Below are 22,781 nucleotides of genomic sequence, written 5' to 3'. Positions count from 1 at the left end.
TGTGAATTTTAGGAAGTGTTGGGATCATTTGTTTTGCTTTATGCATTTGTTCATGGTGGCCCCTGGATAAGATCCTTACCAATTGTTATGTGGGAATGATCTTGTAAAATATAAATTTTCTTTATTAAATAGCAGTGTACAGACACAGTATGAGCGTATATGAAGAGAAGATTTCTGAGATAGTATGTTTGGGCCAAGAGGTTTTGATAGGTATACCTTTGCTTCTGACAGACATATATGAATTACAAAAAGTGCTCATCATTTTTTGTGCACTAGGGACACCTGTCTTATAATAAATAAATTTCTTTTCCAACATGTTCCCCAAATGTAGCCTTTAAATTAGTTCATTACATACTCCGTATATTCTTCTATGGATATGATCATTAGCAGATTCTGACTGAAGTAAAATGAAAGTATTTTTGAGAGTGAATTTGTGTATTTGAAGGAGAAGGGTAATTTAGGTACCATTTATGAGGTTCAAATTTTAAAAATTGAATTAAACCCATTTTTCATTAATTACAGTACTGCCAGATTTGTCGAAAGGGAGATAATGAGGAACTGCTGCTCCTTTGTGATGGTTGTGATAAAGGCTGTCACACCTACTGCCACAGACCCAAGATCAGCACCATCCCAGATGGGGACTGGTTCTGTCCTGCGTGCATAGCAAAGGTAACACTCCTGTCAGGATGGAGGGGCTGGGGCAACTCACTGGTTTATTATATGTGGTAGAGTTACAGGTCTACCAGTGCTTTTTGCAGTGAAAATAATGGTCTGCATTTTTTATGGAGAGCTCCCATTAAATTATGGAATTAGTTGTTTTATTTAACTTGTATTTTAGTGGCAGTAAAGGCTACAATTTTATTTGTTCTAAACTATGGGCTTTTTAATGCAAGTAGGTCTGGAATTTTCATGCTTATTCAATACCATAATTTTTAATTTCTGTTTTAAAATTTATTCAGTATTTGTCTTTGAAATTTCATCATTAAGTGTTGACAGACCAATGTCTCAGGTTCTGTTTCAAAAGAAAAATCTGAGAAAAAACTTAGTGAATTTTATTTTGTATGTTTGTATCAGTCATTTAGTAATGGGATAATGTTTGTCTAAAACTATGCCAACTTGGTTGTTAGGAGGTGTTATTTTACTAATTTGAATGTCAGGTGCTTTTGTATTGTGACAAGTTGAGAACCTAGGTCATGAGTACCAGGAATTTCTGCAGCTGCATTTGCCTTCAGAGAAGAGCAAAAAGTAAATAATCTTGAATATTAAATATTTAATTTGCTTTGGTGCTTCTGTTTCTGATCTTCATGGCTGTCTGTCAGTGATAACTTATTTATGTGATTACTTATTTCAGTTGTCTCTATTGTAGGCAAGTGGTCAAACTCTAAAGATAAAAAAACTTCAAATTAAAGGTAAAAAAAGTAGTGAACAGAAGAGAAGCAGGAAATTAGCAGGAGAAACAGAGGATGAAGACTCTGCAACTACAAGCATTGCCTTAAAAAGAGGAAAAACAGACCCTAAAAAAAGAAAAATGGATGAAAATGTTTGTGTAAGCCAGTTAAAACAAGAAACTTGCACTGCTGTTAAGAAACCTAAGAGAGATGGAGACTCCAAGGACCTGGCTATATGCAGGTAAAGTGTCAGATGCTAAATGTAGGGGTAAGTCTTGTTGAAGCAAGTAGTACTTGATCCTTTTTCTCTCTGTTCTGGGAAGCAGGAATGCTGTTCTTTGACAAATGTACATATAGATACAGATTTTGTGTGTGTGTGTATGTGTACCTACACATGTGTCTCTTCTGGGAGAGAAGCCCAGCCCCCGCAGCAGTGGCACTGACACCTTTCTCAAGGGTGGCAATGTCCACAGTGTCGAACGGGCACACACGGACCGTCGCTGTGGTAGCACTGCTGCTCGGTCAAAAGGGACATCCTTTAGCCTTCTCATGCTCTTGGAAAGTCAGTATTAGCACCTGGTTTGCCAGTGGTTTACACTGAGCATCAAAGTTGCAGGACCATGTTTTCTTTTGGAATGTTGATCATTAGACTTTCATCTCACATAGGTCGACTGGAGAGAATGCTATTGTAGTTACTTAGTTGTCTGTCTCTGTGTAAATTGTTCTCAGCCTTGCAGAGGGTGCAGAATAAAGTGTTTTCTTTTTGTAAAGTGAATAGTTTTGCAGTTCATAGGGAATTCATGTGATAGTGAAAACACTGAACGTATGAATAAAATTTAAAAATACTGATTTGGAACCTTTTTTTATTTAGTATGATTCTCTCAGAATTGGAAACTCATGAAGATGCCTGGCCTTTCTTACTTCCTGTAAACTTGAAACTTGTTCCTGGTTATAAGAAAGTTATTAAAAAACCTATGGACTTTTCTACCATTAGAGACAAGCTAAGTAGTGGACAGTAAGTAAACCTGTTGTAAATTGTACTTTACATTTTAAAAATATTTAAACACTGAAATACAATGCATGTTTAATATTAGCCAAACTATATTGTTCTGCTCTGATACATCTGTGATTACTTTTACATTCAAAATAAAAATTCTTAATTGTATGCTCTTATCTTTGCCATATCCGAGTGAAATAGCATGTCGGATGGGAGAATGTGTGGAACTGGCTGAAAAATAATAAAACTGCCAGGTCAAATGCACCAAAACAATCAAAAGGAATCTTTTTTCATGGAGACACCTTAGTGTTATTGCATGTCAGAGAGAACCAGCTGTTTAGGCTTTAAGCTTCTGGAGTCCCTGTAAATGGTGTGGCTGTGGAGTGAAATGCAGCTCTGTTGTAGGTAACACTCCTGTAATGGTGGTTAATAATTTTATAGTCCTGCAATTAGACTGCACGGATTCTTAAAGGAGAAGACCACACTACACGCCTCTGCATACCTTCCCTCCTTGCCAATATCCCTATGCTCTAATGAATCTGTGAAGATGGACCCTCTGCAGTGTCTGTCAGCTCCACACAGAGCAACTTCTGTAGGATAGCACAAAGAGCTTTTTAACCTCTTCAGACTTTTTCTCCCATGAATATGAGATTTAAATGCTCCCCATGTGCTCATATCACTAGACTTGTAACTTCTATTCTTATTTTTAATAATTCCTGTGAATATTGGAACACTCTTTGGGCCATTCAGGGGTATGTTCAGGTTAATAAAAGAATTAGTAAAGACAGTGTCACAAGATTATTTGGGCAGCCTTTTTTTGTACCCATTTGTTCCTAATTTAGGCAAATTCAGCTCTGTTCAACATTTTGCAAGGACCCTGAATGCATGAATAAATGCATAAATGGAAAACAGCCATAGCATTTTAGCTAGAAAGCTGTTGAAGAGAGGGAGGAATTAGTTTTCTAAAAATTTGTTTTCAAGTACAGGCATGAAATTCTACCTTACAAAACTTTTGAGGAAAATAACAAAACAGTGACTAGACTGTATTCTCTTTCACTGAGGTTCATTTTCTTGTTAGAAATTCTAATGTAAATTCTTATTTCAATATTTCTCATGTAGTAGAAGTATTTTTCCTCTGTGATTCTCTATGTTCCAAAAATCATTCACTTTTTTCTTCTTTTAGGTACCCTAATCTTGAAGCATTTTCGCTGGATGTCAGGCTTGTTTTTGACAACTGTGAAACTTTCAATGAAGATGATTCTGACATAGGCAGGGCTGGCCACAACATGAGGAAGTATTTTGAAAAAAAATGGACAGAGATTTTCAAAGTGAGCTGAAGCTACTAGGACTCTTTTTTTTTTTCTTTTTGTATTTTTTTTCCTTCCGTTAAATGAGGACTGATAAGACCAGCAATGTGAACTATATTTACATGGAAGTGCAAGGCACATACGCAACTAATTTTTTCCTTCAAAATATCACAGAGTTGTGATACTAGTTCTAAAGGCTTCACTCCTACAGCAACCATGGCCCCTTGGTTATTGGCTTGTGTGTTTTAACAAACTAATTTAGGTAGAACAGGGAAGCACACCCAAAGAATTTCAAAGGAAGGGGTGTTATAGTGCAATAGCAATTTATCAAATCGCACTGAATATTCAACCACCAGAGCTCTACTTGGGGAAATGGCTCTCTTTTCCCTTTCAATAAATATCTATTTTTCATTTTTTTACTTTGTAGTTTATTTTTTAGTGAATGTATTTAATTTTATGAATTATTTATGATTATACAGCATTCAGAATCTTCGTTTTCTGTGAAAAGGAAGAACTAGAAAATTGCTTTAAATGTTGAAAATACAACAAGGAATGTTTTAAAATATAAAACAAAGCCAAGTAAAACTGTTTACACTGATGTGCTATGAAGGCACTAAAAACTAAACTTTACTGTAGAGTTACAAGTACATTTATATATATGTTGCTGCATCACTTGTGTAGTTAAATTGTATTTCAAGGCAGTGAAGAAAAATTGAGACATGTATATACTGTTCATTATTGTTTATATTAAGTCTTGTTTTAAATATGTATGATGTGTACATATTGTTTGCAACATTATTGTTTATGCCTTAGGAGGATGGTAGCATTTTATTTTAGTCTTAAGGTAATTATAGCTCTATGGCTTGTACAGTAATTATCCTCTACCAACACTGTGGAGTCTCCTTAATCTTGGTAGTGCCTGCCTTTAAAACAGGGTGTAGGGGATATTAGTTTTCCATTTTTTCTATTTTGTTATATAATTTCAAGCCCCCATGGCCTCAAATCCAAGTATAATCATTTGTATCCATGTGGAAGAAAATTGTGACAATTTCCTACGCACACAGTATTTTTTCATAGAAACATTTCCTCCATTTGCCTTGCCACAGAATAACAAGACATTTGTAACCACTGTGTTTTATCTACTGTGTGTTGTGGTGGCCTGTTGGGGCAGATAGATTGGAATTTTTTTTTGTACTAATGTAAGAGTACTTGAAGTTTTATTTAAAAGAAATGTTGTCGAAAGGTAGCATTCTTTTTCTTTTCCCTTTTTAGGAGTGTTATTTTTCACTAGTATGTGTGGCACGGATACAATAAAAGACTGTTTTGCAAACCAGATTTTCTGGACAATTTTAATACTTCAGGTTGGATGTATACAGGTTTTTTTGGTTTGGGGTATTTTTTAGATAATATCCTGGGAGTCTCGCATTTAACATTGAGTTCTTTTTATGATTCATCTAATTCTCTTGGGCTTTTAATGGTAGTTCATAAGGAAGCAATTACCAAGCAGTCAGAGAGCAGTTCCCTGCCTGTAAATAATGGAGGTGTGCAAGGTTGATCACTGTCCTTAAGGACATGGAAATGCTCATTTGGTCGTATTTCTGAAAACTGCTGTCCGTGTAAGGTTCTGTCCCTTTTTTGGCCTGTAGAAGGGCATTAATCATAATCCTTGCTCTGACTGAAGAAAATACAGAAATTACAAACAGATATTGTGGAACCACAAATACCTGTAGTTCTCTCAAAATAATGTTGGGAGTGTTGGTTTTTGCTTTTAAACTAGGTCTGCCATGTTTGAGTCTTAGTGCCTATTTTTAAATTAATGTTTCCATTGCTCTCCCCAGAATATCTTGTTCAGTAATATTTTCCTTCATCCCAAAGTTCTGTTAGATTAATCTTTATTACTTTGAGAAAAAAAATCATATTTGGCTGTCAGACAGTCTTGCATGCTAACATGAACTCCCACTGACTGCTCCATGCCTTTCCTTTTCATGACCTTTCTGAAGACTTCAGTAAAGAGGTTTGCTGACATGTACCAGAGATGTGAAGATTAATCACTGTTTTGAATTTATGATGGTAATCTTGTAAGAAGGTATTATAAATATGCTTAGGTGTTTGAGAAATCTAGTTCTTGAATGATTTTATTTTCAGATTCTGTGCTGGTTAATGCTTTGTCTGCAATACTAGAACTGTTAGTTTTCTGAAATATCAGACAGGTTACCAGCTACATGACATACAATATCTATAAAACAAATTGCATTTTTTCAGTTTGTATCCCAATTCAGCTGAACAGCTGGGAAGGTGGCAACATCTACTGCTATGGTGATGACAGTGAGACAAGCATCACCTCTAACTTGACATGGTCAGTGTATCGCTTTCCTTGCTAACAGCCAGTGTCTTCATTACTCTTGCAGTAAAATTAGATTTACAGGAAATATATTTGGATGGCAAGCTTGAGTCATGCATATGCCCCCTCATATATCTATAGAAAAGAGCAGGGATTTAACCACTAGAAAAATGTTTGTAACATTTCCTCTTTGCTAATTTTCTCTCCTGTTGATGTTTGTATGTTTTCTTAAGAGGAAAAATTTTCCAGTGTGCTCTGATCCTTTCTGAACATAGTGTGCCAGTCTTTGTTTACAGAATTTATTCTGAAACTTTCAAACTTACTATTTTATAAATACTGTAATGGCACTCAATGAAGAGTGTTATGGTGGAGTGTGAGTTCTCTTTTGTCTCGTCATCTCTTTGGAAAAAATGGGATGATAAAAAAGCAGCTGAAAATCAAAACATGTATCTTTAAAAGGAGATCTAAAGCCTTCTTTTTAACAGTGTCTGTCACCTAGTATTCAGAACAATGAAAATCCAGTCTTCAGCCGTGGATCGCAGAGTGTGCAATTAAATAAAGTGCTAAACAGAGCGTGAGATGGTCCAGACTAACCACGAAAGGCCGATCATTTAGGGAATGATTCCTGGGCACAGTGACTCCGAGAAAGTGACTTTGTTTTCCTTAAAATGTAGTAGGTACCTGCTAAAGCATTTATTACGCATGAGTTGCTGAGCATTTGTGTAAAGAGGGGAGAGGGCAATGGTGTAAGTTACCTGGCGGGCTGCTGGGCCTGGGGGAGCACTCTTTCTTGGAACTGCCCTTGTTCTGCTCGATGCTGTCGCGTGGCGGGCCGAGGCCTGGCTGAGGCGGTCACCGTGTCGATCGCGGCAGCGGAGCGCGGCCCCGCTGCCCGCTCGGACACGGCTGGCGCCCGGCAGCGCTCCAACGTGAGGGCGCGGCAGCGCCGCCGACATCCCACAGGCGCTGGCACCGCCCGCGCAGGGTTCGTGCCAGGGCAGCCACAGCACCGGCCGCTGCCGTGCGCCTCCGGGCCGGAGCTGAGGGCGCCGAGAGCTGAAGGTCGCACGATCCACGCCCGCGCTGCCTCGGGCCGGGGTCGATAGCGGCGGTGAGAGCGGGAAACGCAGCGCGGCTCCCCCCACGCCCACCGCTCAGTGGCGTGGCCCGGAGCGGGGCTGGTTGGCCCGGACCGCACCATGCCGGGAGGCCGGGGGGGTGCCTCTCGTGCGCAGCTCTCTGGGCCGTGCCGGTGCGGCCGAGCCGGAGGCGCCGCGGTCGGAGCGCGGGAGGTGCGGGCGGGATCCCCTCATGGCCGGCCGGGCGGCCGTGCCGGGCGGCCGCGGGGCCCCAAGCAGCCGAGGCAGGCTCTTGTTTACCCGACACATGCCGCTGGAGCTCGGGGTAACCCCGTCGGCCTTCCGAGCGCGTCCGGGCCTCGCTGCCGGCGCGGTGGGTTGGGTGGGACTAGGCTGCGGGAGAGAGCAAGAGGGAAAGGCTGCCAGCCGTGCCGAGAATTGCTGTAGCTCTTCCTGTGGGCCGGTGCTGCCGGTTTGTGCATTATGAGGAAAAATACGTAATTGCCAGAGGAGATGATGCTGTGGTGCTGAACGTCTCTCTGGTGATGAATGCTCCCGCTGCTCCTAGCTCCCTCAGTGCATTTATTGATACTGAAACCTCATGTTCTTAGGTTTGCTTTTCTGCAGTGAGCTCCTGAAAGCCTCCTGACAGTGAGATCAAGGTGCCCTTTTCAGCTCATATTTCCAGATGTTAAGCTTTCTCTGACTCTTCGGTTTCTCGTAGTTGAAGAAAGTATATTTATTTTCTTTCTGCAGCTAAGATATGTTATTGATACTGCTTCATTTGTATAATGATTTTAAAGAGAGTGGTAGTAAAACTGAGCATCCTGAAGCTAAAGTAGGTAGTATTCAATGATCTTGTCTTTAACTAAATCAGTGTCATACACTGTCTGAAGAGAGCAAGCCCTTACATATGCACCTTTGTGTCTGTGTGTATATGTACATAACTCTGCATATGTGTGCATACATTTATACATACTTACATGTCCACATGCATACAAACGTGTCTGTGCGTGTTTCTATGTTAAAAGAAAAGTGTGAGTACATATGGTTTTGTTCACAGATGCCTCAGCACTGAAATTATTATTCAGATTGAAGCACTTACCTAAAACAGCAGACTATTATATAAGTTAACTCAATATAAATAGTATTACTGGGTTTTTTTCATTATAAACAACTTATAAGAACTGTAGTCACTTCATTTTTGAAGGCTCTGTGCATTTATTCTCAGAAAAGTTGTCTGTGATCTGCAGCATGGGGAGTAACTGCTTGGAATGTACCTCTTTGGGGATTTCCCTGACCTCCCAGTGTAAATCACTTTTCTGATACAATTTAAACTGGTTCTAGCAGTTTTACATCCCGGGAAAATGTGTGTGTTCACATTGCCTTTTGTTGTTCTGTGTAGCAGCAAATGCAATTACTGGAGAGGTTCCAATGCTGATCACCCACTTAATATTCACATTTTGACTTAAATGTTTTAGTCAGTCTGTTCAAACTTTGGATTGGCAGCACAAGTATGTGTTATTGGGCTGATGTTTTGCCATCGCTGCTGTTGCTATCTGTGAAAGTAAGTAGAAGAGAGCTCTTGGACAAATTCAAATTAAAAGGAAGAGGATGCAAGCAAGGACAGGTCGACTGAGAGGACTACAGAGAGATCTTTCAAGCAGTCAGGGATTAGGTTGGGAAGGCTAAAGTCCTGATGGAATTAAATCCAGCCAGGGATGTCAGGGGCAACAAGAAAAGCTTTAATATATATGTTGGTGATAAAAGGAAGATTAGGAGAAATGTGGCCCCCCTCTGGAAGGAAACAGGAGATCTGGTTACCCAAGACTTGGAGAAGGTCAAGGTGCTCCGTGACTTGTTTCAGTCTTCAGTAGTGCGTGCCACAAAAAGGCTGGAGAGGGTCTTTTTAACAAGGGGATGCAGTGATAGAAAGGGGGATAGATTTAAACTGAGAGCAGGTTTAGATTAGAGATTAGGAAGGAATTCTGGACTGTGAAGGTAGTGAAGCCCTGGCACAGGGTGCCCAGAGAAGCTGTGGCTGCCCCATCCCTGGAAGCATTCAAGGCCAGGCTGGATGGGGCTTGGAGCAACCTGGGATAGTGGAAGGTGCCTATGGCAGGGGGTGAAACTGTATGGGCTTTAAGGTCCCTTTCAACCCAGACTAATCTATGATTTTATGATTCTCTGCTGAAACAATGCTAGGTGAAAAAAACTGCCTTTGCAAATGGGTTTTTCTTTCTTTTTCTTTTTCCTTCAGAATTTTTCTTGCTAAGGTAGTATGTTTCATTTATGGAACAGGAACATTAAGTCTGTTAAACTCTTTTTCAGATTTTTGTTTTTTCAAATGGCGACATTAATTCACACTTTAGCAGATCATAATGATGATGTTAATTACTGTGCCTTCTCATCGTCGTGCTTGGCTACATGTTCCTTGGACAAAACAATTCGCGTTTATTCTTTGAGCAACTTCGCTGAGCTCCCGTACTCGCCGTTGGAGGGTCACGCGTACGCCGTGCACTGCTGCTGCTTCTCGCCGTCGGGCCTGGTGCTGGCCTCGTGCTCCACGGATGGCACCTCGGTGCTGTGGGACACCCGCGATGGCCGCAGGCTGGCCGTGCTGGAGCAGCCCGGGGCCAGCCCTGTCAGGGTCTGCCGCTTCTCGCCCGAGGCCGCCTATCTCTTGGCAGGGGCAGCGGATGGCAGCGTGGTTCTCTGGAACGTGCAGTCCATGAAACTCTACCGGTGAGTCTCAAATAGTTTTTGATAAATACTTTGTTTTGAGGTGAATATAGTTCAAGCAGTATGCTGTACTGTATATAAGATATGCAGACTTACACCACCGATGGATATCACAAAGGAATGGGGATAGGATTTGGATGACCAAAAGATTATCAACAGGGGAGGGATAAGTGCTAAGTAGCTTTCTGTTTTTTTAAGTTAAACAATGCGAAGTCAAGAAGCTTTAATTTTTGCGGTTACCATACATCTAAATCCTGATTTTTTAAAAGTTTCTTTCATTGATTTAGCATGAGATCAGAATGCATTGCATCTGGTTTCTAAACAGTGGGTCAACAAACTGTGGTACATAATACACAGTTAGTGGAGCCTGACTGTACAGTGTGCTTTATATTGCATTACACACAGTAGTATAAATTAAATGTTTAATTACTAGAAGTTTTGAGTCCAGGAAGGTCTTAGAAGTTTGCTGGTAATCCAGCAACCAGAGTTTGGAATCTATGGACTGTCCTGAAACTATACATTTTAAGAGAAAAAGTGACTAAAAGAAGTATTGGTACTAAATAAGTTAAGCTTGAGAGTCAACATTTCGCATAGGTTTCCAAGACACATTTGAAGCAAAGCAGATGAGCATATTTATTGGTGTTGCACAGATAAAGGCATGAACCTTAGAGCTCTCGAGTCCTCCTCTACATCTCTGTCTTCCGGTGAAGTCTTTAGGCCAGTTGTTGTAATCTGTATTTGGGCAAGACATTATTTAGGTTTTAGGGCTTATTACACAACTGAATTTCTCTCTAAAGTTAGAAAGGTAGTTAAGAATTTAAGCAAACTGATGTTTCATTCAGGATTGAGGGAGCAGCTGTTTCTGAAAGACAGAATTATTTGATGTTGGTAGTTTTCTGTCAAGCAAGTCCCCATTTTGTTGCATCTTTGCCTTCCACAGCAGTGATTTAGGTGGGAACTGTACAGTTTTTCAAAATGATTGATTATAGTTACTTCAAATTTTGTAAATCTGGAAATTTGTCCATAAATTGTCCAAGATTTTTGCCACCATATTTTTTGTAGTACACCAAGAAACACTGAAATGCTTGTTTTGTTTTCAGACAATAAACAGTTACTGATAACCTATTGTTTCCTAGTTTTATCTTTAAGAAAAATTGGGAAATTCAGTCGTTAGTATTCTAAAATGGGAGGGCTTATTTGTTTTGAGACATTACTAGTGAAGAGATTATGTATTTTTTTATTCAGAATGCTTGTTGCTGAAGGGAAAAACCGAGAAATATGAAAACATTTCTTACAATTGTACACTCTTAATACATGCAGTGATGGATGTTTTAGACCTACATCCTAATTTTCTTCTAGTTGAATGGTGGATGTATAATGGCTACTTAGAAACTATATTGTTATTACAAGCAGAAATTATTCTGCTTTGGTGTTTTCATTATAGAGAAATAAAAAAAACTTGAACATCTGTCCCCTTCAACTATTAAAAATGTATTTCAGAGTGTTAACAACAGTGTTAATTGTTAACAGGCCAGCAGTAGGCAACTTAACTTTATATCTATTTTGGGATATGTATGTATTTTCAACTGATGAATATTTTTATTGTGATTTGTAATTGCAGGTAGAAAAATGCATGTCTTGTTTTTAATAGTTGAAATCAGTATAACATAGAAATCAAAAAAGTGCTTAAAAATTATGTCAGAGGAAGTTAGTTAACCATCTAATGTCAATCTGTAGTCCTCTGTTTCTTTTAAAACAGTTGACTGTGTTGATGCTGAAAATGAGAAAACATTTTACTACACTGCTTTGCCACTTGACTAAATATATAGATGGTAATTATAATAAAATTACATAAAATTTGCCCCTTATCTATTCAGCTATTGTAATTGACAGTTCAAATTGTGAAGGAAGGCGGCTAGTTAAATAAGTGCTATGGTCGATGTGAACAACAGGAAAGCAAGTTGACTTTTGTGTGTTTCTTACTGGTTTTCATTTCCTGTTCAGTAGTAATTTACAAAACTGATAATTGGCCTGCAAATTTTAAATGCATGCACAATGCTGTTTATTTTACTGTTGCTTTCAGAGCAGAATCTGCAACTTTTTGTGTGAAAGAAGGAAAGTTGTAAAAGCTACACTAAACAAAAAGGATTGTACATATAAAAATGGGAAGCACTGTACTGGATTTGATAGTACTCTTAATAAAAGAATTAAGGGAGAAAATGTTTTTTGTAAGGTCATGGGTCTGATTAATGTGACATTGAGGAAAATTAAATTGGCTTGTCTTCTATGACATTAAGTTTGACACCTCTGGCAGTAAATAAAATTTCTGTCAGTAAAAGAGCATTAGCAGCTGTTCTACAAAGTATGATCACAGAGTAAACAGGACTGACATTTATTGTCATGTGACATTTCTCATGGCCCTGATTTTCTCCCCACACTTAATGGCCCAGCTTGACTGGATCTGGTGTCCATTAAAATGGGTGAGACTCTTTCAATTGACTTTAGGTTATCAGATAATGTAAAGGATGTCAGGCTGACCCCACTTCCTTCCTGAGGGTTGACCACACTTCCATATCTGCTGGAAATTTTCTTTGAAGATCAGTTTTACAAAGTGCTTTGGCTGACTTAACTAAAATACAGAATTTCTTTTCCACATTGCTTTCTCTTGCATACAAGTGGTGCAAAATTAATCCTACATCATAAATCACAAAGTATTCTACTCAGCTACAGCTTATCATATGGGCTAGTAGGTGGTCTCTTTCGTCTCTAAAACCAGAAGAATTGTCAGTCTTTTTCCCCCTGGTTTCTGTACATGTAAACCTGTGTTAATTATAGTATATATTCATCTTTGACTTTTAAAATGTATCCTGACACAGAATTTTAACAGTGCATTGGGCCTTTTAAGTGTTAAATCCATGCAAATTGTCTTTAGTTTGAAAATTATTTTACCACTCAGTTAAAATGATTGCCTTGGGCCTCCATCTCATGTTTTCCTCCTGCTGTCAAAGAGCCAGAATGGTCCCTCCTGCAGAGCTTATTTTGCTCTCTTTTTATAGTTGGTTTGAGTTTCTCTTTCCTCTGTTAGCTAGTTCCAACGTACAAACCTTAGAGGAGTTCGACTTACTGTGTCAGACTGCATTTGAGAGGTCACTTTGTAGAATTTTACCAACTCTGAGTTCAAATCCTGTGTACTCTTGCTTTTCAGATCTGGGAAAGTTAAAGGTGGTTCTTTGATGGCTTGTGCATTTTCTCCCAATGGAAACTTCTTTGTCACTGGATCATCAAGTGGTGATTTAACCATTTGGGATGATAAAATGAGATGCCTGTATAATGAAAAAGCACATGATCTTGGCGTTACCTGCTGTGATATTTCTTCACATCCAGTATCTGGTTAGTTATTCAACTCATCAGAGGAGGAGCATTTAAAAAAAAAAAAGATTTATTTCTCCCTAGCTCTTGTTTTCGTATTCTTTTTGCCACTGGTGCTTAAGATACAAATGACCTTGTGAAGAGCTGATGTTTTGGAATATTCTGAATATTCTTAAGTAATGGTTGTGGTCAGGTTGTTGGCAAGGAATGTACTAGCTCAACAAACAAGGTGATAACTTCGAGTAGCTAACTACTCCCATGGCAGACAAGGGTTTTAGGAGATGCGGTGTATGATTACCATTCCCTGACTCATAATTTGGTTCCCAAGGAGCAGGACTAGATTAAAACAATGCAGAGATCTGTAAACCTAATAAGTTAAATGCTTGAACTGTGGCATATGAACAGATAGCTATTTTCCTGCACCTGACTTTGTCATTTAGAAGAATTTGGGGGAATAATGAGCCCAGAATCTCCTGTATTCCACTCAGATGTTCAAAATGCTTGGAGCTGTTTTAGCATTTGATCATGCAATCATTTACTTCTAATGGAGGTTAGGAAATTGGGAAGAAGCCTCTTTGTCAGCTTTAGGAAGTAATGCAGCAACTTGACTTAACAACCTTGTGTGTATACTTGTGTGTATACTTTTGTGCTTTCCAGATCTGCTATTGAGACAAAGTGATTTTTATAGACATGCTTAGGCTTTTGTATTCAGAATACTCAAACTGCCCTTTCAAAGGCCCCAAAAGTTATAACTGGGCAGCCACTTGCATCTTCAAGTGCTGAACTCAGCAGTAAGTACTGCTGTCTGTCTACCACCCTGTCTAAGGAGGTGGTGCAGAGTAGGAAGAAAACAGGAAAGAAGCAGTAGGGAAGAAAGCAGGAGGAACCTGAGGAAGAAAACTCCATCGTGAACTAAGAGTTGCATCTGAGGGCAAAAAATACGTTGCAGCTGAAACAGATCAGAGTGTAATTTCCAGCACTCCATGTCATATTGAGATTATTCTCTTGGTTTAAAAATTACAGTCTTCTGCCAAGATAAACAGGCAACAAAGCAGGTATTTATTGCACTGTGGATTTGTTCTGGCTGATTTATCATAATTCTTGATTTTTTAATCTATATATTATTGAAAGTGAATATATTTCCTTTTGTGTGTTGCTGTTTAATCATCAACCTTCTGGGATTTTTGGCAGATTTAACACATTATGAAATGCATAGAAGTAATGCTTATCCAGTACAATTAGAGATAGTTTTAAATTGAGACTCTCTTTACCTGCTTAATTCAGAGCAAGTTGTGATCCAGAGTGTCTGATAGGTTCTTTGTGCTTTAGGCTCTAACAGGTGGTTCTTCTGCCTTTGAAGTGGATTCAGTTACAGTTGCCTAGGATTTCATGGGATCTAGAGCAGTTGTGCTGTAGTTTGGTGGAGTACCAAACTCCACCACAACTTAAGGTGGAGTTTGGTACCATATGAAGGAATATAGGTCAGTTAAGTAGTAGAGGCAGGCTTCTGAGCTTTAGGAAGGCAGATTCCAGCTCTTAAGGGAGGTTGTCAGTGGGATCCCCTGGGAGACTCCCCTCCGGGACAAGGGAATGGAAGAGTTGGCAGATCTTTAGGAAAGTCTTCTACTGAGTGCAAGATTCAGTGGTCCCCAGGAGTCAGAAATTGGACAAGGAGGGCAAGCGACTTGAATCGCTGAGTCAAGAACTGCTGGCCAAACTAAAAGACAAGAAGCAAATGCACAGGCAGTGGGAACAAAGACGTGTAACCTGGGAAAAGTGTAGAGGTGAATTATGGTTGTGTAGGGAGGGGGTGAGGAAGGCCGGGGTGATGCTGGAACTGAACCTGGTAAGTGGTTCAGGCCATGTTCACAGCCTTTCACCCACAAGCACCCCCAAATCCTTTTTGGCAGGGCTGCGCCTGTTCACCGCGCAGTTTGGATTGTCACTGGAGGTTGCCCCAATCCCATTGCTGCACCAGCACCTGAGGTTCCCAGGGGCCAGTGCTCGAGCTTGTCCAGGTCCCTCTGGGGTCCTCCCAGATCCTTGTCCTTCTTGTGTCCCCTGCACCACTCAGCTTGATGTCGTCTGCACATTTTCTAAGGGTGTGCTTGCTTCCTTGTTGCTGCCTATTAAATATCTAAATGAAGATATTAAATAGCATTGTTCCCAACACAGAACCCTGCGGGACACCACTGGTCCATTGGGATTCTGAGCCATGGAGCACTACTCTCTGGTTGCAACCATCCAACAACTTTCTTATGCATCTAACAGTCCACTCATGGAACATGATACTTCAGAGATGTTCATAGCCACTGAATCAAGAAGGGAAAGCTATGAATCTATTATTGTTGTATTTCACACTTAATGCAGTATTTACTGAGTGTTTGGCAGGACTGCAGTCATGAAATGTCAGTTTGTAAAAGTGAAAAGTTGAATGTGTAAAAGTATGAAAATTCCCTGTCAGATACTCTCAAATTTTGTATGTGTATGTGGTTAATTTTGAGAATTGCGGAACTGTGGAAAAATGGATATAACTATATAAGTTAGATTTAAAGACTGTAGTGGAATAATCAGAGGATTCAAACATTTCCCACCAAGAAAAAACATGAGCACAGCTCTGGTCGTAATCTACTTATTCGGAAAAGAGTATAATGATCCTATTTCTTACGTCCAAACTGTTTTAGAACTTCTGCAATGATTTTTATGCTGATGTAGTTTACTGATCTGCTGTTATTTTCAGTGTTTCTGACTACCATTTATATATTTTAATTTCATCAGATAGTGAAAATGGATGCAAATACTTCCAGATGGCTTCCTGTGGACAAGATAATCATATCAAACTCTGGCTTATTTTGTTTGCAGATTTCTTAGGTTTGTATAGAAATGTTTTTTGAATATACCAATGTCTTAGGTCTTTAGTGACAATTTAAATCAAAAATCAAATTTATACTACTGGATTCACAGCCAAACTAACCACAAGTTGAAAGTTTTCTTTAATTATTAGCTGGAGAACAGCTAAGGTATCCAGCACTTTGTGATGCGGGGCCATGTAGATTGTATTTAGCAATCTATTTATCAACAAGTATTGAAAGTACAGATTTAAAAAAAATTCTACTGTGGCCTTTTAACAGGTTGATAGGTTGAAACCTCTTAATCTGCCTGGCCAGGGAGGTATTTGTTTTCATGTTTCATGTTTTACCTGGGCCTTGAATAAGAGCTGAAGAAAAGAATGTTGACTCCTGCAAAAACTATGTAGAGACTAAGTAAATTGCCAAAAAATTATTCAGTGGGTACTTTTTTTGTAATCTCCTTTATATAAAAGTATGTAAGGATTAATATTGTGTGTCCATATGCACACTTAATTATCTAAAACCTTGTGAGATGTGCTGAGACTACAAAGTGATAAAGTTGGAGATATTCAAAGGGGAAGTTGTCTCTGTGATCCTTGTATCCCCTTTTTTGTATGTTACAGAGTCACACTGGTGGAGCTTTGGGCTTCTTAAAGCAGCTTCTATTATACCTTGTCAAATATAGCCATATGTAATAATTTACTTTTTGTATTTTTAGGTGTTCAGTTAAAATATAAATGCACACTGAATGGGCACTCTGCCCCAGTTCTGGCTTGTGCATTTTCATGTGATGGACAGATGATAGTCTCGGGGTAAGCAGCACCTTGTTGAAATGCCTGGCTGTCCAGGTTCATGCTTCAATATTGTAAAACAGAAAGTTCAGAAGAGTTAAAGATTTCTAAATATTTATTATCAATAATTAAAGAATAGTTCTGTGACCTCTAGGGCTGTTGAAGTGTCTTTGCAATCAGTCTGTGTCTTGCAGGCAATTGAGTTTGAAATCTCGGGTTGTGGAAGAGGTTAATGAAACACTTTCCTTTTCCTTCTCTGCATCATTTTAATGTCAATGTATTTTTTTAAGGTCTGTGGACAAGTGCGTCATAATCTATGAAACTGTAAGTATGGCATAATACAGGATCATTTGTTGGGGTGTTGTCTTTAAATATAAGCACTGCTTCTGCAGTGTTGTATCAATGAAAAAATACTAAAGAATACAAATTATACTAAGACAAAATACTTACTGAGCATATGGAGGCAGGAGGGGAATGAGTCTAAGGAAAAATATCTCCTAAGAGCTGATCAGTCTTTCTCACTTTTTATTTACATTGTGAGGATTTGTCAGTTGATTTCTCTGCAGTAGGGTGTTACTCAGTTAATTACATACTTATGAGTATTACAAGATTCATATTGAAGTGGAAGGATTTTTTTCTTATCCTAACTTTAGTTTAGCTTTCAAAGCAAGGAAGACTGTACCTTTTGACATAAAATCAGGAATGGTGAACATAGAAATTTTGTAGTTAGTTATATGTAAAGTGCACATAAAATAGAAGCATAATAAAGAATTCAAGAAAATTTTTATATTAAGTACAATGTCTTTAAAACCTATTGTTTAAGAATTTTCTATAATAACATTATCTCCTTCATGATTCACCTGTAAGTGGTATATATACCTTTAGTACTTTATAGTATTAAAAATAATAATTTTGCTGAAAATGAAGGATGAACAGATTTTAAACTTCTTCAGTTTGCTCAGCACATACTTGTATTGATATAATTTTAAAATTAGAATTAAAGTTTTTCACCAAAATCATTAATATGATACATGCACAGTTTTTGGCCCAGTTATTTTAGTAGTGTGAAGTTTAGACAGGTATGTAAGATATCCTCTAGAGTTCAGGAGTCTCAGAAAATTGGAAGATGAAGGAAACCACGGCCTAAATATTTCTTAATACTGTTCATCAGCTTTTATGGCCTTAGGTTTTTATCAAATGGGACAATAACGTTTCTAGTTCTGAAATTCTCCTTTGGAAATACTCAAAACCTGCCTAGACATCTGCTCTAGGTGATGCTGCTTTAGCAGCAGGGTTGGACTATATGATCTCCAGAGGTCCCCAACCGTCCTGTGAGTCTGTGGGGAAAAGTAGGGACAATTAACTTTTCTGGGAGGGAGAGAGAGTTCAACCTATATTAGGGAACTTTGATCATGTTAGACAACTCAAAATATTGGAGTGCTGACTGATCAATTAGTGATTCAGAATCGTTTTGCTTATCATATTTCCAACCTGTCTGTACCTGTCAAAGAAATACAATTTTTCATAGGAGGGAGAATCTTTCCATAATAAATTAAAACTGCCAAAATTCAGGAATTTCATTTTTTAGTTAGTATTTAGTGGCCAAATAGAGAATAGGCCAAATAGGTGTGGTTAATTATTGGTCCAATTGAAGGCTTGTGGGTTGACCCCCATAATGACCCGTTTGGTCATTTCTAATACAAGATTTGTAGAAAGAATGTCTTTATCTACACAACCAACCAGACAAAATGGATTTATTCAGTCAGTGCTCCTGGCACTCTTCTCCCTGCATGTTCCATGCTGGCTGATTGTGCAGGCTAACAGTGCTCCAGGGAATCGAACAGGGGCTTAAAGCAGGAATTTCAAGTTGCGTTTCTGATTCTTCTGCTGATCAGCTTTGTCAAGCCTGAGTAACTTCTCTGAAGGTACTTTCTGTACCTTGTGTTTCAATAAGCAATATTTCCAATTTTGAAAGGAAGCAAACAAGTGAAGAAACACTTTTTTTATTCTTTAAGATTTAAAATCATTAAAATCTCTTTTACAGAGTACTGGCAATACCCTTCATACTTTGTCTCAGCATACAAGGTAAGAAATCAGCATGATTATTCTGTTTCATAAATAAAATAAATCCTTTTCTAATGAATTTTCAGACTTTTTTTTTATTTGTAGATATGTTACAACTTGTGCTTTTGCACCACATAGTCCCTTACTTGCCACAGGCTCAATGGATAAAACTGTGCACATATGGCAGCTTGACCTTAAGCAACCCTGTGCAGGTCAGTGCGAAGTATTTGAAATCTGTTCTTTAAATTCAAAACACCTTCTGAAGATGCAAAAATCCCTCATTCTTACCTGCACTTAATGTGTAACATCAGGATTGTGTGCATGCTTTTTATTTTCTAATTAACCTGATCAATGCCCAGAAGAGGTATTCTCTTTTTGTTATTTTGTAAAGAAAAATATGTTAGACATATCTTAATTTTATCAATTTGCTATATCTGTTTTTCTGATATTTGCAATTGCTTATTCTTTGGATAGCATTTAAGAGATGAATGTTATTGCCAGAGTGTTGGAAGACTTCTTAGACACCCATAATTTGTGATGAGTTGAAAATATGCTAATTGCAAGTGTAATTGTTATTTAGAAATGCACTTTACAAGTCATTATAGCTGAAAAGCTAATTGTACAAATGACATTAGTGCCATTAATATAGGATAACTAATGGTACAAATTACACCAGCACCTAAAGTTTGTGGAACAAAGGTACAGATTGTCTTTGTTCAAAGCACAACAGTAAATTTGGATTTTGGTGTGCCTTCTAAGGATGTGCAAGATGATTCCAGTGTCTAGCACTTTTTTAGTTATTTGTTCAATTCAAATTTGACAGAAGTCTAGGCATCTGAGATATTAATTCCTCTAAACTTTGAAAACTCACAGGTAAAAGATAAATCCAAATTATTGCCCTCCTTCACAAAGCAATGTCTAAGAAGCATTTATTTTCTAAGATGAAGAATGTATAGTACTGAGAACACTTAAAAACAGGAATTATTAATGACATTGGTTCTTTGAACTGAGAATTTAATTTTTTTTTTTTTTTTTTTTTTTGCTTTTGGGGGGTTGTGGTGAGGTTCTTTTGTGGGGGAGGGGGGGATGGTGTTGTTTGTTTTTAATTTGGTTGTTTGTTTTGTTTTTTAACTCTTTTTCATTTTCAAAGGAGATACTACAGAAAATGAATCAAAGGTGGCTATTGAGGACTGGTCAGAGGATGATGTTTCAGCCTGGCTCTGTGCACAGGATTTAGCAGACTTTGTTGGACTTTTCAAAATGAATAATATTGATGGGAAGGAACTACTGAATCTTACTAAGGAAAGTCTTGCTAATGAATTAAAAATTGGTAAGAGTATTGAAATCCAAATAGTTTTTAATCTCTAGAGTACTTTGAAATGTTAGAATGAAAGTAAGCTAGGAGTTCTATACATGGGTTTTTTTCCCCCTGAAATGCCTTTTTTATTTCATTTCCAGGACTGTTAAAAACCCCCTTATGTTACATTGTCCACGATATTCCTTTTTTGTGTGTGTGTGTTTTCTCAAAGCTGGAGACATACAAGGCACTTCTACTAATGATGCTGTTAAATGGTCTTACCTGATTTTGTTTCTATTTTCCTTGTTCAATCTTGTATTATTAAGCTGTGGAAAAGGAATTTCAGATTTTCTCTATAATTCATGTTTCTCACTTTGGTAAATAGGGTGGTCTATAGTTTTTCCTATCAGTCTGCAGAAATGCCATGTTTAGAATTGCAGGTGTTCACCAACCTTTCACCGAATCAAAAAGTGAAATTCCTAAGCATCCATTTGATGATAACTTTTGGCAAGGACCAAGCAAAGCTTGCCTGGCTCAGACAATTTCTAATACATCAGGTTCATACACTCTCCTATTGCTCTATTGCAAAACTGATTACATTTTAGAAGGCTTCAAAAGATAGTGAACTGCACTGGAACTTTCAAAATACAAGTTCTCTATTGACCAGACCTCTTTGCCTTACCTCTCTATACTGTCCACTTCATGTACAAATAATTTTTCAGAGTCTCTAGGCTTGCGCAGTAAAGTTCTCCAGAAAATTGAAGAACTGAGGATGACAATGATCTCAGTTGCTGTTCCCGATGAGTTCTTATGTCCTATAACAAGAGAGCTTATGAATGATCCTGTCATTGCCACAGGTATGTCTGTACATGACATGGATTAAAACTAATTACCTGTGGGTAAACATAGGCCCATTTTTGTGATCCCACACCTATTTTAACATCAGACCTAGAAAGATAAACTATTTTAAATAGCTGTTGCAACAAACCAGAATTGTGATAAACATCTAATTTGCTGAATTACAGCTCTGAGATGGAGAAAAATACTGTATCAAGCAACTTCTTCCTTTTCATAATGCCCACCTTTATGTGGCTTTGTAAATATAATAACAAGCCTAATTACAGTGTTGGCTCAGTAGGTGCAAAATGAAATTGTGCATTCAGTGGGGCAAAAAGCAAACAAACAAATCAAACAAGCTCCCCCCCCCGCCCCAAAAAAAAAAAAAAAAAAAAACAAAAAAAAAAAAACCAAAAAAAACCCAAAAAACCCAAAAACCCCCCAGCCCTCTTACTATGCTTCGGACACAATCTATAGGGCACTTAAAAGTTTGTACAGAATGAGACTCCTTTAAATGCAGCAGCCATTGGAACCATGATATGCCAGCAGCATAAGATGTTATGCAGTTAAAACATTTTATGAAGAATTATTGTTTTGTAGTTCAGTTCTTGGGGGGGAGAGGGAAGGAGGAGCATACGAACATCACAAGATCAGTATAATTTTTTTTGTTGCTAATAACTAACTTCATCCAGTTCTGAGAATTAAAATGGCCAAAATATGAAGACATTTGTTAACTGCTGGAGTGATAGTTGCTTTAGGCAGTAAGGAGTAAGGAGACAAGAGGAGGGGCATAGGGCCTGGGTTTGTATTCCACCACAGATATTCCTGGGTGACTGACACTTAGCTGGGGCCTAATTTCTGTTCTTTAAGGACCAGCTGATTCAGCTACCAACTCTGAGAGCTGAAGTTCTGAACCTGGGCAGGTGGTGAGGGCTCTGTACAGGCACAGCTCAGGGCTGGGTCAGCCACGTGGACAAGTCCCCTGTTCAGCAAAGGAGCAGGCTGAATTGTGTTAGGCAATTAATGGTACTGAGCTTTTACTTCACATTATGGATCATTCTAACTGAAAAGAAAGTCTTATTTAACTTGTAATATATTTTGGTGCTTTGCAGGCAGAGATAGAAACTAGCCAGAACTGTTTGTAGCCGCAGTAAAGATTTCACATACAGTGTACTTATTCTAGCTCTCAATTTTTCTTTTTGGATGTATTTCCTTACTTCCCTTTTACATTTAAACAGCTAACATCTGCACAGTGCCACAGTGCCCAAGCCTCTGTAATATAAGCTTTTGTTGATGGTTTCTTTGCAGATGGCTATTCCTATGAAAGGGAAGCAATGGAAAACTGGATCAGCAACAGACGATCTAGTCCCATGACTAATCTTCCTCTCCACTCTCTTATGCTCACACCAAACAGAACACTAAAAATGGCCATTAGTCGCTGGCTAGAGACTCAGCAGAAATAGTTAAACCACTTAATTTTAAAGTTGTTTGTTAAAATTAATTGAAATTTTATGCAGCTGGAGGAATTAATTGTATCAGAAACAAATGGAAAGAAAAACTTGTGTTGCTCTTCTATCTGTGGCTGGTTCAACCTTCACTGGTGGAAACTCCCAGAAGAACTTTAAGTTCCTGGTAGTTCTACTTTGTGGTATTTCTGTTTAAGAATCAAGTACTTGAACTCAGTTTTTCAAATAAATTTTTCTTATAATTTTTACTACAA

The 22,781-nt window shown here is 38.3% G+C and overlaps 2 protein-coding genes and 1 long non-coding RNA gene across 29 annotated transcripts in view; 2 read left to right on the top strand and 1 right to left on the bottom strand.

Annotated features, from left to right (window-relative positions):
- BAZ2B (bromodomain adjacent to zinc finger domain 2B) overlaps positions 1-5,027 on the top strand; it is a 112,046-nt gene extending 107,019 nt beyond the window's left edge. For 20 of the 21 annotated variants that reach the window (XM_030278241.4, XM_072931812.1, XM_072931813.1 and 17 more), the window contains 4 exons: positions 523-669; positions 1,367-1,629; positions 2,260-2,403; positions 3,569-5,027. In XM_030278241.4, the coding sequence (XP_030134101.4) occupies positions 523-669; positions 1,367-1,629; positions 2,260-2,403; positions 3,569-3,722 (708 nt within the window). In that variant the 3' untranslated portion in view covers positions 3,723-5,027. Of the gene's footprint in view, positions 1-522; positions 670-1,351; positions 1,630-2,259; positions 2,404-3,568 lie in introns of those variants that run through there. The other variant, XM_072931827.1, reaches the window with a different exon arrangement.
- LOC121470227 (uncharacterized) overlaps positions 1-6,928 on the bottom strand; it is a 12,888-nt gene extending 5,960 nt beyond the window's left edge. The window contains exon 1 of the long non-coding RNA XR_005980919.2: positions 6,789-6,928. This is a non-coding gene — a long non-coding RNA (uncharacterized lncRNA). The remainder of the gene's footprint in view (positions 1-6,788) is intronic.
- Positions 5,184-22,781, top strand: WDSUB1 (WD repeat, sterile alpha motif and U-box domain containing 1). Of its 7 annotated transcripts, none has more exons than XM_030278276.4 (11): positions 6,797-7,144; positions 9,444-9,857; positions 13,060-13,244; positions 16,002-16,094; positions 16,791-16,884; positions 17,154-17,187; positions 18,908-18,948; positions 19,033-19,139; positions 20,078-20,257; positions 20,947-21,081; positions 22,370-22,781. In XM_030278276.4, the coding sequence occupies exons 2-11, from the start codon at positions 9,460-9,462 to the stop codon at positions 22,522-22,524; spliced, it is 1,422 nt and encodes a 473-aa protein (XP_030134136.1). In that variant the 5' UTR covers positions 6,797-7,144; positions 9,444-9,459; the 3' UTR covers positions 22,525-22,781. The 7 variants fall into 7 exon arrangements, with proteins under 7 accessions (XP_030134141.1, XP_030134136.1, XP_030134138.1 ...); XM_030278278.4 differs by having other exon boundaries at positions 6,797-7,325; XM_030278279.4 differs by having other exon boundaries at positions 6,797-7,437.

The sequence above is a fragment of the Taeniopygia guttata genome, chromosome 7 (assembly GCF_048771995.1).
Source record: "Taeniopygia guttata chromosome 7, bTaeGut7.mat, whole genome shotgun sequence".
Lineage (NCBI taxonomy): Eukaryota > Metazoa > Chordata > Aves > Passeriformes > Estrildidae > Taeniopygia > Taeniopygia guttata.
This window is presented reverse-complemented; position numbering and strand designations above follow the sequence as displayed.

Bases quoted from the DNA above. Each gene is read 5' to 3' on its own strand.
- WDSUB1 (XM_012575081.5), top strand. From the start codon at position 9,394: ATGTTTCATTTATGGAACAGGAACATTAAGTCTGTTAAACTCTTTTTC. The intron at 18,949-19,032 runs GTAAGAAATCAG...TTTTATTTGTAG, and splicing joins ACTTTGTCTCAGCATACAAG to ATATGTTACAACTTGTGCTT. The intron at 19,140-20,077 runs GTCAGTGCGAAG...TCATTTTCAAAG, and splicing joins CCTTAAGCAACCCTGTGCAG to GAGATACTACAGAAAATGAA.